Source organism: Mesoplodon bidens, assembly GCF_964165515.1.
Source record: "Mesoplodon bidens genome assembly, chromosome: 8".
In the NCBI taxonomy this organism is placed as follows: domain Eukaryota; kingdom Metazoa; phylum Chordata; class Mammalia; order Artiodactyla; family Ziphiidae; genus Mesoplodon; species Mesoplodon bidens.
In genome coordinates, this window is record NC_138165.1 from 42,531,441 (window position 1) to 42,548,788 (window position 17,348).

At 33.8% G+C, this 17,348-nt stretch overlaps 1 protein-coding gene across 1 annotated transcript in view; it reads right to left on the minus strand.

Moving 5' to 3' along the window:
* Nucleotides 1-4,022: 4,022 nt before the first annotated feature.
* Nucleotides 4,023-17,348, minus strand: part of KCNJ3 (potassium inwardly rectifying channel subfamily J member 3) — a gene marked incomplete at both ends in the record, with an annotated part of 159,161 nt that continues 145,835 nt past the window's right edge. Inside the window, one exon of the mRNA XM_081242307.1 lies at nt 4,023-4,609. Within this exon, the coding sequence (XP_081098433.1) occupies nt 4,023-4,609 (587 nt within the window). The remainder of the gene's footprint in view (nt 4,610-17,348) is intronic.

Sequence of the window (17,348 nt, forward strand, 5' to 3'; positions counted from 1 at the left end):
TAGGAGTTAAAATCTTATGATAAACCAAATCAAGTAATGTGAGTAATTAACTCTTGGGAAGTAGAAAAATGATGAACACACTATAGAAATTTAACCCAATCATATTTTGAAAGTTTAATACAGTTTTTATAAAACTGAACTTGCAGTATTGATTACATAAGTTTCTGTTTTTGTAACCTAAATGACCTTGTACATTTAAATAATAATAAACTGCATGCTAGACAATGCAATTAGTTTGATGCTAATCTGAATATGTACAACAGAACTCAAGCACATACTCGGAATAGAGCTCACAGATGTGCTGTGCAGTCACGCTGAACTCTCTTCATGGTATGAAATGGTAGAAACTTTCATTCAAATAGAACGTTAAGCCACCTTCCCCAGAATCTCACTTTTCCTCCCAGAGAAATCATCCGTTATGGTTCCATTCTATTTCCACAAAGTGGCTCTTGAGTACTGAGACAACTAAATACTTTTCAGAATATTTAATGCCATATATGGATGAATTTAAAACAGCATAAAATTTTTTTCAGAAATAATCAATGATAAAATATCCTTATTTTTAGTTTAATATATATTTACAAAAGCATATTCACATATTTCTGAGAAGGATATTTAAATTAAAAATAGGCATTATCAAAATAATTGTGTTTTTTTAATTTACATCATTTTGATAAATAGAATGAAATATTTTACCATGACAGGAGCTATACCATGAAAATCCCGTTAAAAGGGACTAGTTTCTAGTTAAGTTGAATTATTCAGTTCAATGAACACATTAGATTTTGCTTTTTTTTTTATCACCACACTGGTGGGCTGAAAATTATCTTGACTTAAGTTGACTTTTACTCCCTTTGATTTGAGCTCTTACAAATTCCTGAAATGGAAATACCAGAAGTTTATTTCTTATTCAGTCAATAAAATGCATAACTTTTCACTGCTAGAAAAACATGTCATGTACAGATTGAACAAATGTTACAGGAAATCACTTTGATGAGAAGTCCTACAGGCTAAAATATATGAAACTGAGATGACTTTGCTTGGAATGACCAGTGTCAAAAAAATCAGCAAAATGAGAAGAAAAAGCAATTCTTTATTTTTATCCAAATATATCAGACTTCATAATTTAGTTTCAACAAAAACGTAGAGTCACCATATATCATCCAAACCAGGACATTATAAGAGTGAAAGGGAGTATTAGTAATAATTACACAGGTACAACACGTATAAACTGGAACTCTCCTGAGTAAACCGGGACCTATGATCAACTTAGCAATATGGGTTAAACTGCAATTACATGCAGAAATCATACCTTTCCCATACATATGTGGGAAAGTTAAAGGAATCACATTCACTAAGAAAAATTTGACAACAGTGGTTCTTTCTCATCATTCAGGTCTTTGTTCAAATATCACCCCCTCCCTAAGCCAGTCACCTCTTCTAAAATAATCAATTCTTATTTCAACCAGTCATTTTCCATCATGTTACCTTGCTTTCCTTCCCTTAACTAATATTTTGACTCTGAAATTGTGTCATTTGTTTCTTGTCTCTCCTCCCCCCCTCCTACTGCTATGCAGTGTTTGAATGGGCAGTGACCTCCTCTGACTTAGTCATATCCAAATCTACAGGAGCTAAAAATGCCTAGAACATTAAAGACATGCAAAAATTTTGTTGAATGAATGAATGAATATATTTGGAGAGTTTATTTTGGGTCTCATATACCTCTTGGTGCCAAAAACAAATTAAAATGACTCTCTAGGGCCTCCCTGGTGGCGCAGTGGTTGAGAGTCCGCCTGCCGATGCAGGGGATACGGGTTCGTGCCCCGGTCTGGGAGGATCCCATATGCCGCGGAGCGGCTGGGCCCGTGAGCCATGGCCTCTGGGCCTGCGCGTCCGGAGCCTGTGCTCCGCAACGGGAGAGGCCACAACAGTGAGAGGCCCGCATACCGCAAAAAGAAAAAAAAAAAAATGACTCTCTAAACTAAATTATGGCTCTGTTTAGTTTTAAGTGGTTGGACTAAATGATCTGTGCAGTTTCTTCCACTGATAATAAATATACTGTGGCCCCTGGGTCCCCTTCTCTCTCTGCTACTATTTCATTTCCTATATCCAGCAAATAAGAAAGTTTGGGGGTAAGGGTTAGGGCAACCAGCTCTATTCACAGTGGTTGGATGCTCAAGGCTGATCATTTTGCCAGTAACAATTCCCTGGTATATGTTTGCACCTGCAGAATTTGATTGATACAGAGGTAGCCAGAAGGTATTATTGTAGTCAATGATAGAATTGTTGATGTAATAATTTTCCAATACGAAAATCATCACAGGATTGCTAAAAACAATGGGAAATGGTGGGAGCTCAAACCAGCTATTAAGGATTTACAATTTATAAGGAGAAATAGATTAATTCTGGACAGACTTAGTTTGCCATGCTCCAAAAAGTTTTATAGGAAAATCCATGATATTCTGATAAGGAGCTCTTGTAAATTTTCATTAAAATCTCTGCATTCCAAATCTTTATTTTTCATGTGTTTTTCTGAGGAATAGTTTTGATTCCTACTAATGAGTCATAAATATCAAACCTTTGGGTTCAAAAAATAGTACTGCTAAAATTATTTTGGTGGGCCAGAGATCCAAGACACCAGTAAATTGAGTGTTTACCGAAACAAAACAAAACAAAAAACTCACATGGGTAAAATATCTTCAAGTTATCTGATTTTAAATTCTCTCAGGTATATACAAAACATTCATTCTGAATTGAGTGACAGGCAAGGAATGAAATAGTTTCCCCAGGTGAGGAAAAGAGTCTGTCCTGCTATAACAAGTGCCACAAACAGGAGAATGGCATAAAAAGAGACTCAATGAGACATACATATTTTACACATAAATACCTATCATCTGTTTCATTGTATTGGTTTATCTCCTCAAAGATAAATTACTGGTTTTTAAAATGACAAGAGTTTGAGAAAAAGAGTGAAAATGTTACCAGTTGATGCAGTTTGAAACAGGGACCATTAATTATGTAATTTCACACAGATTCCAATATACTCAATATAACTTCGCTACTGATTATTACAGTGATTCAACATTTGTTCAGAGCTCATATTTGTATTAGAGCATATGTAAAAGAGATTTCCAGACTTTAATCAGTCCAGGAAAGGACCAACTCTCAAAATGGCAATATTTATTTTTCCCCAGTACTAGCAACTTTTAAAAATCATAAGAAATTGTCAGCGTATTAGTATGCTTCAAAATTTACAAGTTAAACATATAACGGTTATATTTTTGCAGGGCCATAAGTAGCACAGACTTGTGTGACTCCCTCGTATAAGGAACAATTGAAAACCTTCCAGGACCTTAAACAGCAGAAAACATTAAATCAGATTTTAAAATGACAAATAATTTAAGGCTAAAATATTTGGTATTAATAATTAATGCCAGAAGCCTTCCTAGCCTAATAAAGTAAACATGCACAAGAACTACAACTTTGAACAAAACATCACAATTTTATCAGATATATGTATGTACGTGTGTGTGTATGTATATATGTACATATATGTGTGTGTATATATAAAACTATGTGTACACACACACACACATATATATATATATAGTTTTATCACCCTGAAAGCTATCAATTCATGTTTGGCTTAATACATATGTTAGAAATGTTGTGCAGGGTACTACCCCTTTAAATATATATATATATATATACATTTTCCATAATATACAATATAAATATACCATATATAAATCATGCCATAAAACTAAATGTAAAATTTGCACATTATTGCATGCTTGATGTGATAATACATGCCCGTTAATAAGAACTTCCTTCTGATGTCCTCCCTTTACAAATTTTTCTTTTGCACATTAGCAATACTTGAAAAGGAAGGGTTCTCAAATATGTATATATGACTGGGGGAAAAATGTACCTTTCAGATTCCTTAGAGAGGATTACCTCATCAGCCAAATATTGGACTATTACCAAATCAAACAGTAAATAATGCCTGAAGGGGTGTTTTGTTATGTGAATCTATCAGAGTTCATTTTTCTTAGTTTTGCTGGAAGATTCCTTTCCATCCTGGCTGCTCCTCCGGCCATCTTTTGAAGCTTTGGTGGCAAATCAGCTACCGACTGGCTCATGGGATCAGACAACATTTTGGTGGTTTTAGATACCAGTTTTTCTTCTGAGTTGCCAGGTACTGAACTTATTCGTTGAAGTTTCATGGGCAAATCGCCTAAGCTGTAGGCTTTTTCCGAAGTTGTAGAACTCATTCTCAAGAGTTTTCTGGGAAAGTCTTCTCTTCCAGTAATTTTCTGCAGCTTAGATGGAAGTTTGGTACTAATGTCATCTAGTCCATCTAAGCATTCCACAGAATTATGTCTTTCTTTGCTGTTAGTTATGGCTGGTGCTATTAAAGGGGATGATATAAGAAGCATTTCCTCCTGTTCTTTCACACTGTAAGGTGGCGTGGGGACTTCAAATGTTGCATGGAACTGGGAGTAATCAACTTTAAAGAATCCTTCTTCTAAGGAAATTACAGGGAAAAAACGGTGGCCCCAAAGAACTTCATCTTCAGTGTATGATGTTCGAGCTTGACAAGTCATCCCTGAAAGCAAAAAGGAAGTCCTTGATAAATTACGCATAGTAGAAGCACATGTTAAGGCATTTTGAACTAAGGAATTCATTTTGCTTGTTAACTTAAGAAGGATACTTAACTGCGTATCACTTTCCTCTTCTGTAGAGTAAAATATAAAAAGCAACACCTGTCTTACAGGACTGCTGTGAGCATGAAATAAAATTATACGTACAGAAATGTAAAACGAACCATGTAATGTCTAAAAAATAGTTGGCTTTTATAAATGAAAGCAAAGATAACCATCCCAAGTATTTGTTAAATGAATAAAAGTTGAAAATATTTCTATGTTGTATAATGTAAAGTCATTGTAGAGATTCCCTTCTTCTGGACCTTTAGGGCCAGAATGAACTTTTGTTCAAGTTTCAGAAATCCTTATGCTAAAATCAGTAATCTGGGTCACTGTGATGTTGCAAGTTCTATTCCTGCTATACAAATTTCTGAAACTGGATGCTGGATATAAGATGTGAAATGCTACTATTTATATATTATGTTGCTTGGATATCATTTACCTTATGCTACTCTGATTAACTCAATTCTGTTCTCATTAATCATATGTTAAGACTAAGTTACTCTTAAATCAGTCAACCTCTGAATATTCCTTTGCAAAGACTGGAAATATATGAATAAATTAAAGCCATATATTACATTTCAGTTTTATATTAGTCAAAAGGTACAATTTTCTATAAGTTGCAAAAGTCATTACTGTCCTCTACCTTTATTATCAGACCTCTATTAAAGGCTATTAAAGTGTAAAATAATAGATGAATTTTAAAAATGCATCTTTCCAATAGTTAAGTATAATTTAAACAAGTAATGACAGTCTTTCTACTTTCATTTCTATTCTCCCTTTGTCACTTTATAAATAATTTCTACTGTGTTTAAGCCTGGTATAGTTTTGATAAAGAGATATTCTGTATTTTTTCCTCTGACTAGCAACCACACATGCAATACTTAGAATTAGAAATAAACTGCATAATTCAAAAACCATATTGAAGATAAATTAAATCCTTCACTGACTCCTTCCAAAATCTTACCTTATAATTATTATCATTTCTATATTACCAGGGAATCAGTTGTTATGACATATATATTGTCTTTTTCCAGACAGCTTTTAAAGAATTTTATGTAGAAAATAAATGCCCATCTCAGGCATTATGTTAGGTGCTCTCTCTCCATATTATTTCTAATCATCAATATCATCTTGATAAGAAAATATTTTATGTCTATTTTAAAGATAAAGAATATAATGCTCAGAGAGTTTAAATCTCTTGCCCTTCCTGGCACACAGATCTAGGAAGTTGTAGAGAAAAGTTGGTATTATTCTAACTTCTGTTTTTGTTGTTGTTTTTACTTTGCCATGATGTCTCTATTATTTTAGTTGGGAACCTGATTCTAAACAACTTATCAATCTCACGGTCATGGTGGAAATCTGACAGCAACCCAATACTAGTCTTCATAATCATTATCATACCAGGAGTAGCACCCAGAAATATTTATATGTGAAGATAACAAAATTAGACTAAAAAGTGATTTGTACATTTTATAGACATGCACACAGTAAGTATCATTGTGTATTTTCAAACAGATTTCTAGTTTCTGACACTATTTCATGAGAAAAAATTCTAGAACATCACTTATTTAGAGAAGATAAAAAGTATATTTCCCAATATATTTACTTGGTTTTATTTTGAGATGCTTAAATATTAAGCAAACTACCTGGAATAAAGAACAAATATTGATGTTTTTATCCATTAGTATATGAAACAATAAAATGAGTAAGTACCCTTTATTGTTTAATTGAAGAAGTGCCCTTTAATTTCTCTCCAAGAGCAATCACTCTCGTGAACTCTTTATGTATACTTGCCAGTTAAGGGTATTAATTTATATAAATTTATGAAAAACGATCACTATAAATGCATGTATATATTAAGAGCTGAAGTAAATTAAGATTATGAACTTTGTTGAATTATTTCTAACAACAATAGATTACATATTGAAACAAAATTTGATTCCTATCACATTCTTAGCCCATATTTAGTGACTTTTTTCTTTACATTAAGAAAGGACTATGAAATTAAATATAAAAATTCTGTCCCCATTATTTATCATTATAATGTACTGTGTTGCTGATCTCCAATGCCTACCCTGAGTTGTTTCATATGTAGTTATCAGAAGTCATAGAGAAGATCTAGAGAACCTTAAATGGAGAGAAAAAAATGGGGGAAATAAAATCTTGTAAAATTTTTACTTTGAGGAAACAGGATATTGATAATTAAGGTACTATGACATCTACAATGGAAACAGGTATTTCAAATGTTTGTTCATGTAAAAATACTTGTAAGCATTGTTACTAAAATGCCAGTGGATAATTCTGACTGAAAAGGAAGGTAGGGCTTTTATTCTACTATATGAAATTGACTTTAATTCCTTTCATAGCAAACTAATACTGGTGAGGCAACATTTTTATATAATTGAAAAATATATAAAATAGGCTTCCTATTACACTACTAAACAGCTTGTAAAAATTACTTAAAGCTCTCTGAGTCTCAGTTTACTCTTCTACATAGTAAGGATAACAATATCCTCTTATAAAGCTGTTGAGAGTTTGAGATAAGTGAAGTGTACAGAACAGTGTTTGGTATCAGGCAATGCTCCATCATAACTGCTTTTCTTTCTATCATTCTGTGGGTGATCATTTGCATTTCCTGTTTTTCCTGGAAATTAGTGATAATGCATTCATATAAGCAGAGAATTTTGACATATTAGTAATTTGTCCCATATTAGTAATATAGAATATTAAACTTAAATATTGTTAGGTATCACATAGCAATTTTCTTTTGAAATGGTCAACTAAACATTCAAAATATTTCAAAACTACAGAAGAAGATACATTACTTATCCTCTCAATTTTTAGGGTTTCTCAACATTTTCCACCTAATTATCTAGAATAGCTGGGAAGACTAAGTATGGAAACTTGGGGTGGATTAAAAAGGCCTCGGCAAGGTGAGTGACTACAGTCCACTATAATACTTTGGTAATGAAGAACATTCGCCAGCACTTTAACCTTTGTTTGTTCTTCTACTGTTCCTTTTACACTTTCATTAAAAGTAGGCACACAAATATCAGACATTTCCAATTCAACAACATCATCGTTTTAAAATCTGATTTCACCTCAGAATGTTAATGTGCAATCAACATATGGATAATGATATGGAAGCATTATTAATTGGATAACAGGAAAATCTCTATGATGGTCAATCTGCAGTTTAGACAATGTGCTAAAATAAGATGTAATTGAGAAACTACTTCTTTTTACAAGTTATCCCAAAAAAGTAACACCCAAAATGGTGTTGAAAATATAGAATACAGATTTCAATTGAGAAGATTTAAAGTAAATATAATAGTTTTCTAAGAACATGAATATATCACAGTATTCTTCCTTCTAGAATGCTTTATCTTATGATGCTACTTACTCTAAACCAAATTATTAAAAAATAATCCATGCTTAGATTCATAATTACAAATGCCATTTGAATCAAAATAAATGCAGGTAAAAAGATATTATATGGGGCTTCCCTGGTGGCGCAGTGGTTGAGAGTCCGCCTGCCGATGCAGGGGACACGGGTTCGTGCCCCGGTCTGGGAAGATCCCACATGCCGCAGAGCGGCTAGGCCCGTGAGCCATGGCTGCTGGGCCTGCGCATCCGGAGCCTGTGCTCTGCAAGGGAAGAGGCCACAACAGTGAGAGGCCCGCGTACCGCAAAAAAAAAAAAAAAAAAAAAAGATATTATATGATTGCACCTCTTAACTGGCAATGCGACTGTTTGCATGTTTTAACCAAATTCCAGGCTTGAACAAATGTGATGAAAATCAACACGAGCTCATCTCTGTGGAAACTGGCAAAGCAACAGATGCTGCTTTAACTGGAAATAGCTGGGACTTTTGAATCCTTAGATGAAAAACATTTTGTGAAAAAATGACTTATCCTGTGCCTTGATTCATGGACAAAGAAACTATATGTTGTTGTTTAATTTATTCCAAAGTAGTGTTTCAATTTAAAATGATAGAGGCAATGTAGTCTAATCTCTTTATTTTTGACTTTTCTCTTTCCTGATTCTGCCTTTACATCGTTAAGTTCATCTCCCTAACTAAATTGAACGTTCATTCAAATAAGAAGTCTGAAAGCTTTTTGAGTGAAAATGGCAAACTGAGTTGTTATTTTAACAAGTCCTTAATTAAACTTTCAGAATACCTCTAACTCAGTTGTTTTCTATTGTTTCTTCTGAACAGTGATGGTGCATATGTCACCTACATGAGATGAGTACAAGATGGTTAAATGCAGTATAACCACAGGCCAGGGGGAATGTCTGGATGCTGTGACACAGAAAATACCAAGCAATCAATAACTTCTGCACGGCAGAGGCTTTATCTAAATCTTACTCAGTATGGAAGTTGCTGAGGGGGTGGGGGGGTTGGAAGTTCTCCAGTAACATGGTGGCTGTAGCTGCGCTTTATCATGTGTGCACTAAACAAAAAGGAAAATAAAAGCAAATCTCCTTCAAACGAGCCATGTCATAATAATAATAATAGGTAACATTGCTATAGGGCTTACTATGTACCAACTATCTTTCTAAGCACTTTTTGGAATCTTCACAACCGTTTGAGGAAGGCATGTGAACCCCAGCTCCACCACTAATTAATACATGATCTTTAAAAAAACTACCAAATCTCTTAATCTTCAATTTCAACATCTGTAAAATTAAGGCCCCCCTACTGATTTCACCTGAATATTCTGAGAATTAAGTGAAATTATTTAATATATATATATATAATTAAGTTATATATGTAACTTACATATGTAATTTATATATATATATATACATATATATACACATTGCTTGTACAATAAAAATTGGTCATTTTCATCCATAATCCCTAAATACAGGCTACATAACTCTACAAATTTCATTTATACACATACGTATGCACAACTGAAATATTTAGCCAAATAATAATATCTTAAATCTGTCCCCTTTGTCTATTTTTTTCTTTAGATTGGCAGTGGTTTTTATAACTGAATTGACTAATAGCTTAACATGCATAGCATGTGCTATATTACAAAGTAGTTTCCTAGTCCACCCTATGCACTGCTCTGAGGATTACTGAATAAGATCTGTAGCTGTGTCTTCCCTAAAGCACTTCCAAAGTTTCACCCATCCCGCTAGATGTAATAACTATAAGGCTCACTTGGCATTCTCTGCATGCTCTCTATTGTGTTGCACTGAGCTGAGCCCAAATTTAAACTATAAACTTTCTGAGGAAGCACATGATGTTTGGGACTTTTTTATCTTGTTTACAAAATACAAAGACCCCATGTACACTGCTGTTCAATAATACTAACGTCATGGCATCAGGCTCTTCTGGGATATTGGTTGAAAAGCTAACTAAGAATACATAAGTGGCTACCAGAAACTGCAGTTTTCAAAGAAATGGAATCTCTTTACTTTTAAAGTTCAACGTATTTTGCTCAGACAGACTTTTAGTGAGGAGTAGAAGTTTCTGGCATACATTCAACCCAATATTATCCTCTATTATTTACAAGCATTTGGTCTTACAATGTGTTCTCAGACATTAGTTTGCCATTATTCCCTAAGCTAGGTCAAAGAAATTAAAAAAATAAAAATAAAAACAAGAAGAAAAGCCAATTATATTTGTCAGAAAATAAAGTGTCAATAAGAAATTTAGCAATAAATGTTTCAAATGTACTACTTTAAATTTCTAAGTTCCCAGAAGAACAAAAGAAAAGAAAATAGACTTTTAACCATGACCAACAGAACAAAATGTTAGATTCCCAGAAAGGAATATAAGTGCAAGTGCTAAGGGTCAATGGGAGATGGACAATATGACAGGGAATTCATTAGCATACTGCTGAAAATATATTTAAGAGAATCAAGGTAATATTAAGCAAAAGAACATGGGTTTTGAATATAAATGAGATTGTTGCTGTTTTAACCATACATTATTAATAAGACCTTAGGCATATTATTTCAATGATCTGAACTTTGTTTACTAAAAAATATCAATAGTAATAAGGGATAATAACATAGTTATAAGGCTATCATGATTATAAATAATACCTACTTAATGGGTCTACCATATATCTAAAATAATGAAGGTTCAATAAGTGGTAGCTATTATCAATTATTATTATTATTGGGGTTCCAGCTAGTTAAAAGGTCATTTTAGATATATTTCAATTCTTTAGTGATCATTTTCTTTCTTAGAATCAACTCAAGGCAAATGAAATAATTTTCATCTTGTTAGTTTCTATTAACTTGATATAGACCATGTTGTCTATATTTATCTGGAGTATGAGGAAAGGCCTATATTACACACATAATGAACTGAGTCAAGTCTCGCACTGTCAACCTGGCCTGCCCTGCACAAGTGTGACTAACTTTACAGTAGCAACTATTTCCCTCAAAATACAATTAACTTCTCTACTTTGTTGACAAGGCACGATCTTCAGCTCTCCACTCTCACTTCATACAGAAGCATTGCAGAATTTACCCAGTACACTTTCAAATGATTATAACTCCCTTACCCTAACTGTAGAAGTGTTCCATTCTTGCTCATCTTTTCCTCTCTTCCTTCATGGTACCTATTAAAAAATACTTTCTTGAATTGACAATTACAGAAACAAAACAAAGCTACCGAAATCCATTGATGCTATTGTTTTCTCCTGTTAAGATATGATTTTTAGCTTCCAAAGCATCTTAATGGTATAGGTATAATGTAACCTAATTACTGTTGGGAAATATCTTATATTATGAGACTGACATCATAAAAGGTATTTTTCAAAGGGAAAATGTAATAAATTTCTAGCTTAAAAGAAAACAGAACATCTTTCGGATAACGTTGGAATTTAATCATTTTGGTGAACATTATCCCTAGTCATTGGGAAGAAAAACTTTTGATATATTATCTGAAGCAATACCACTTGTCAACTTTAAAAAAATATTGCACACAAATTACAGCAATTAAATGCTTAGATTAATACATTTTAAAAGATATTCTTGGGCTTCCCTGGTGGCACAGTGGTTGAGAGTCCGCCTGCCGATGCAGAGGACACGGGTCCGTGCCCCGGTCCGGGAAGATCCCACATGCCGCGGAGCGGCTGGGCCCGTGAGCCATGGCCGCTGAGCCTGTGCGTCTGGAGACTGTGCTCTGCAATGGGAGAGGCCACAGCAGTGAGAGGCCCGTGTACAACAAAAAAAAAAAAAAAAAAAAAAAGATATTCTTAAAACTTTGCTTTAAAATGTCACTCAGAACCATTTTCTATAATGTATGGGACTGAATTGTTTGTGTTCCCTTAAAATTCATAGGTTGAATTTTTATCCTAATCCCTAATGTGATGATATTAGGCGGTGGGGCTTAGTAACTTTTGAATGTGTGATATTTAAACTAAATAAATAAAATTTAATCAAGCAATAAAAAACAAACCCCACAGTTACTAGCATGTCTTCCTAGTTCCTTCAAAACCTAGCTCTAAGTTACCACTATAGTTTTAGCTCTTTAGAAACCTTAACAACAATAACTACAACACATAGTAAAATATATATGCCAGATCCTAAGTGTTTTCTATATGTATTATCGTATAATTCTCCCCACCACTCTATGAAGTGCGTACTATTCTTTTTTCATATGACAGACAATGATACTGAGGTATCAGGAGGGGGAAGTAGCTTCTCCAATGTCACATGACAAAGGATGGTAAATCCAGAGCCAGTTTTTTTAACCTCTATGCTATTCTGCTCCAATTTTCTTAAATGGATGATTTTCCTATTAGTAAGTACTGTTTTCCATATATATTACTTGGTTTATGCTATTCAACTGCTTAAAATGTCCTCTTCCATCTCTCTACCTGTTGACATAATTCCTCATATTCAAAGCTCAGATCAAGTGTCTTAATTCTATGAAGTTTTTCCCGATTTTTCTATTTTAATTTATTGTCTTTTAAATGTGTCTTATTGTCATGCACGTAAGCTCAGGCACACACATCAATATTCCCTGACCACTAGGTGGTGTAAATATCTCAATGACATACATAATTGACTTCAATCAGTGATAATACTTAACATTTATTAACATGTTAAACATCTCCTTTCTGCCAGGCACTTTTCTAGGTGCTAAATTACCAGGTACTATGGCAATGGACTGAAGGATCAACCAAACCTCTCGACCTCCATGTTTAAACCTAGTCTTGAAAAATGAGTAGTAGTTTACCACATAGTCCACATCCACCATGTGAGAAAAACACATTCTGTGGTGGGGAAAGACTTGTGCACACATCCGGTTGTGTAAGGGCACAACCAGTTGTACTTGAATTTAGGATACAGTTCCTGTTTGTTCATTCATTATGGTTACAGACAAATATCACATTAGAATAAGCTTCTTAGGAGAAATCTTATCCACCTTGGCATCGCTAGTATCCAACATTGTGCCAGGTATTAGATGCTCAATGCTTTCTTGGGGAGAGACAGTAGAAGGAATGGAGGAAGAGGAAAAATGGGAAGGTTAAAATGGCAGTGCAGGAAAAGTCAACTTTTTGAATGAATCAGAGCTCCCATACCCATTAGTAATTTATTCACCACCAGTAGAGATTGTCACCAACAAAAAAAGAAGGGATATAATTATTAATGAAATAGATATATGTAATATGTCAATCTTGTTTATTTTCTTTGTTTTTAAGGTGATGATCTATTAATTAGTTCAACACATGAACTCAAGAATTGACTTTGAAACATCTACACTAAGAACTTCTTATTTTGATTAGTAAAGTAGGGAGGGAAGAATATTAAAATATATATAATCACTATATAGAATATGAATGATTCTTGCACAAAGAAGCAGGACACGCTTGTTAATAATAAATCACACTCAGTGATAACCAGTTTGTTATCCACTGAAACCACTGTTTTCTCCTTACACTTTTTTGTGAAATTATACACTGACAGATGTACAACCAGATATATTTACTAGAAGTTAGATTTATCTGCATTTAACCATTAAACCATTCGATAATTAAATTACTTGAATATTTTGATAAACTTGAATACCTGACCTCTAGTTAAATCTAAAGTTTTGAGGAAACTATCCCTTATGCAACTATAACTGATCACCTTAGAAAATGGAGCAAATCCATTTTTACCTGACAATTGAAAACTTATTTTCCCCTTAATTCATGGGACTGACTTTTTATATAGGTTGCTATATCTTTTTCAATCACAAACTATATCTATTTTTTTAACATCTTCTTTGGCAGAAATTCAAATACATTTTGTCTGCTTGCAGGCTTAGAACAGAGCCTGAATAAATATTTGCAATTTAGCAGTTGTTCTGGTTCTATGCTTTGCAGTAAAAGGTCAGAGAATTTTGCTTGTAATTTTGCTGTTACATTATTTCCAAAGACTAAATGAAAAATAAAGTCCCTATAATTTTATGGGAACTATTACTAAGTGGCTTTTATTTTAGGTATGAAAAATGCCACATCACAGTAATATTCACAAAATATATGATACTTTAGCAGATGTATTTTAAAGGAAAATGATTGGTTTGAACACGTATGTACAAGTCTTCTGAAAGAATTAATTTTTCTGCCATGACATAAACAGGCATTTCAAAGTCAAAATATTAAAAGTTTCAAATCAATGAGATATCACCTCACACAGGTCAGAATGGTCATCATCACAAAATCTACAAACAATAAATGCTGGAGAGGGTGTGGAGAAAAGGAAACCCCCTTGCACTGTTGTTGGGAATGTAAATTGGTACAGCCACTACGGAGAAGAGTATGGAGGTTCCTTAAAAACTAAAAATAGAACTATCATATGACCCAGCAATCCCACTCCTAGGCATATATTTGGAGAAAACCATAATTCAAAAAGATTCATGGACCCCAATGTTCACTGCAGCACTGTTTACAACAGCTAGGACATGGAAACAACCTAAATGTCCATCGACAGAGGAATGGATAAAGAAGATGTGGTACATATATACAATGACATATTACTCAGCCATAGAAAGGAACAAAATAGTTTCTCATTTGCGAGACATGGATGGACCTAGAGACTGTCATACGGCATGAAGTAAGTCAGAAAGTGAAAAATAAATATCGTATAATATCACTTATAAGTGGAATCTAGAAAAATGATACAGATGAACTTACTGGCAAAGCAGAAATAGAGTCACAGTTTTAGAGAACAAACATATGGATACCAGTGGGGGAAGTAGCAGGGGAGGATGAATTGGGAGATTAGGATTGACATATATATACTACTATGTATAAAATAGATAACTAATGAGAACCTACTGTTTAGCACAGGGAACTCTACTCAGTGATCTGTTGTGACCTAAATGGGAAGGAAATCTAAAAAAGAGTGGATATATGTATACATATAACTGATTCACTTTACTGTATGATACAAACTAACACAACATTGTAAAGCAACTATACTCCAACAAAAATGAAAACAAACAAAAAATGTTTCCCTAAACTACATAGTTTCTGTTCTCTTGGATAGTACTTTAAATTATTTGAATTAAACAAAATAAAATCACTTAAGGTAAAAGTCAAAGATATAAAAACGTTGAGGAAAATAGCATTTGAGATGCAAATAGTAACTTCCTTAAAATTGACATTTCAGAAAGGAAGTGATAACAAAACTCTGTAAGTTTATGCTAACATATAGTTCAACTCCTAAGACAGCCTAGATTTTTTTCCCCAGGTTTTAAGTAAAAAATGATCTGTCTACAGCATTCTGTTAAGGTATCCAAGATGTGGAGGCAAAATTCTCAACTGGCCTGGTGACCTTGTGGGGAAATTTTATCGTATATATGTTTGCAGAAAGTTTTGACATTTATGAATTGAATTATTTATATCATATAAAAGATGCTAAGATATATACTACATAAAACTGTCTTATATTCAAAGGCTTATTAATATTACAAGGGTCTAAATTAGGATGTAATAACCAAGGTCTAAATAAGGAAGGGAAAGAGAAAGGAGAGAAGGCAAGTGAATTAATCCACTTGGAATATTAAGACTCAAGTTCTCTGGCCAGAGGCCCACTTAGGAATCATAAGATAGAATTAATAATTGGCAAAGAAGAGGTTCATCTTGTGACCGTACATACCCACAGGTATCAATTTTTGTATCAGTCATAATTAGAAACTACTTTCTTATATATTCTACCTATTTTAATAGACTTGCAGCTACTGATGTTCATCCTTAGATACATCACTTTTTGAACAACAAAAACAAGGATTAGAAAATAACGTCATGCAGGGCTTCCCTGGTGGCGCAGTGGTTGAGAGTCCGCCTGCCGATGCAGGGGACGCGGGTTCGTGCCCCGGTCCGGGAAGATCCCACATGTCGCGGAGCAGCTGGGCCCGTGAGCCATGGCTGCTGAGCCTGTGCGTCCGGAGCCTGTGCTCCACAAGGGGAGAGGCCACAACAGTGAGAGGCCCGTGAACCACAAAAAGAAAAAAAAAAAAAAAAAAAAACGTCATGCAGTTATTTTATTTCAAGTAATATTTTATTCATCCTGATAAACATTCTCGAAGTTAAACAAGGTTATATTTCATTCGATTGACCTGAAAAATACATGAAATGTGTATGATATTGACATAAAGGTATCCAAAATTATTCTAAGACTTTTATTCACTAATTTATGTCTTTATCTAACAAAACTTCCATAGGAAAAATGATATAAATTTTTCTGCATTTAGGGGATGAGTCAAGAATAATAGAAATCTTTTAAACAAAATCAAAAGGAAGAATATTGGAGCTATTGATTTTAAAAAATGGGAAAGGAAGCTGATTGGTGGGATGAGGTGTGGGCAGTAAACTTTGTTTCAGACATGTTATTATGATGTAATGTAGTCTATAACAATATCCTCCAAAATTTATGTACATATATTCTAGAGTCTAGGCTAAAATATTTAAATGAAATATTTTATTTTCAAAATCCCTGTGAAGTAGTTACTATCTCATTTTCAGCTAATAAACCTATACCTAAAAAAAGGGGGAGTGGCAAAAGATCTGAATAAACACTTCATCAAAGAAGATATACAGATGGCAATTAATCATATGAAAAGATACTCCACATTGTATGCTGTTAGGGAACTGAAAAGTAAAATAACAAAGAGATACCACTACACACCTATTAGAATGGCCAAAATCTGGAACACTGACAACAGCAAATGCTGGTGAGGATGTGGAGCAACCAGAAGTCTCAGTCACTGCTGATGGCAATGCAAATGGTACAGCCACTTTGGAAGTCAGTTTGGTAGCTTCTTACAAAACTAAACACACTCTTACCATATGATCCAGCAATCGGGTTCTTTGGTATTTACCCAAATTAGTTGAAAATTTATGTCCACAAAAAATATGCACACAAATGCTTATAGCAACCTTATTCATAATTGCCAAGGCTTGGAAGCAACCTAAATGTCCTTCAGTACGTAAATGGATAAACAAACTGGTGTGTATCTACACAAAGGAATACTATTCAGTGATAAAATAAATGAACTATCAAGCCACAAAAAGACATGGAATAACCTTAAATGCATAGTACTAAGTGAAAATAAGCAAATCTGAAAAGGCTACATACTGTATGATTCCAACTATATGACATTATGGAAAAGGT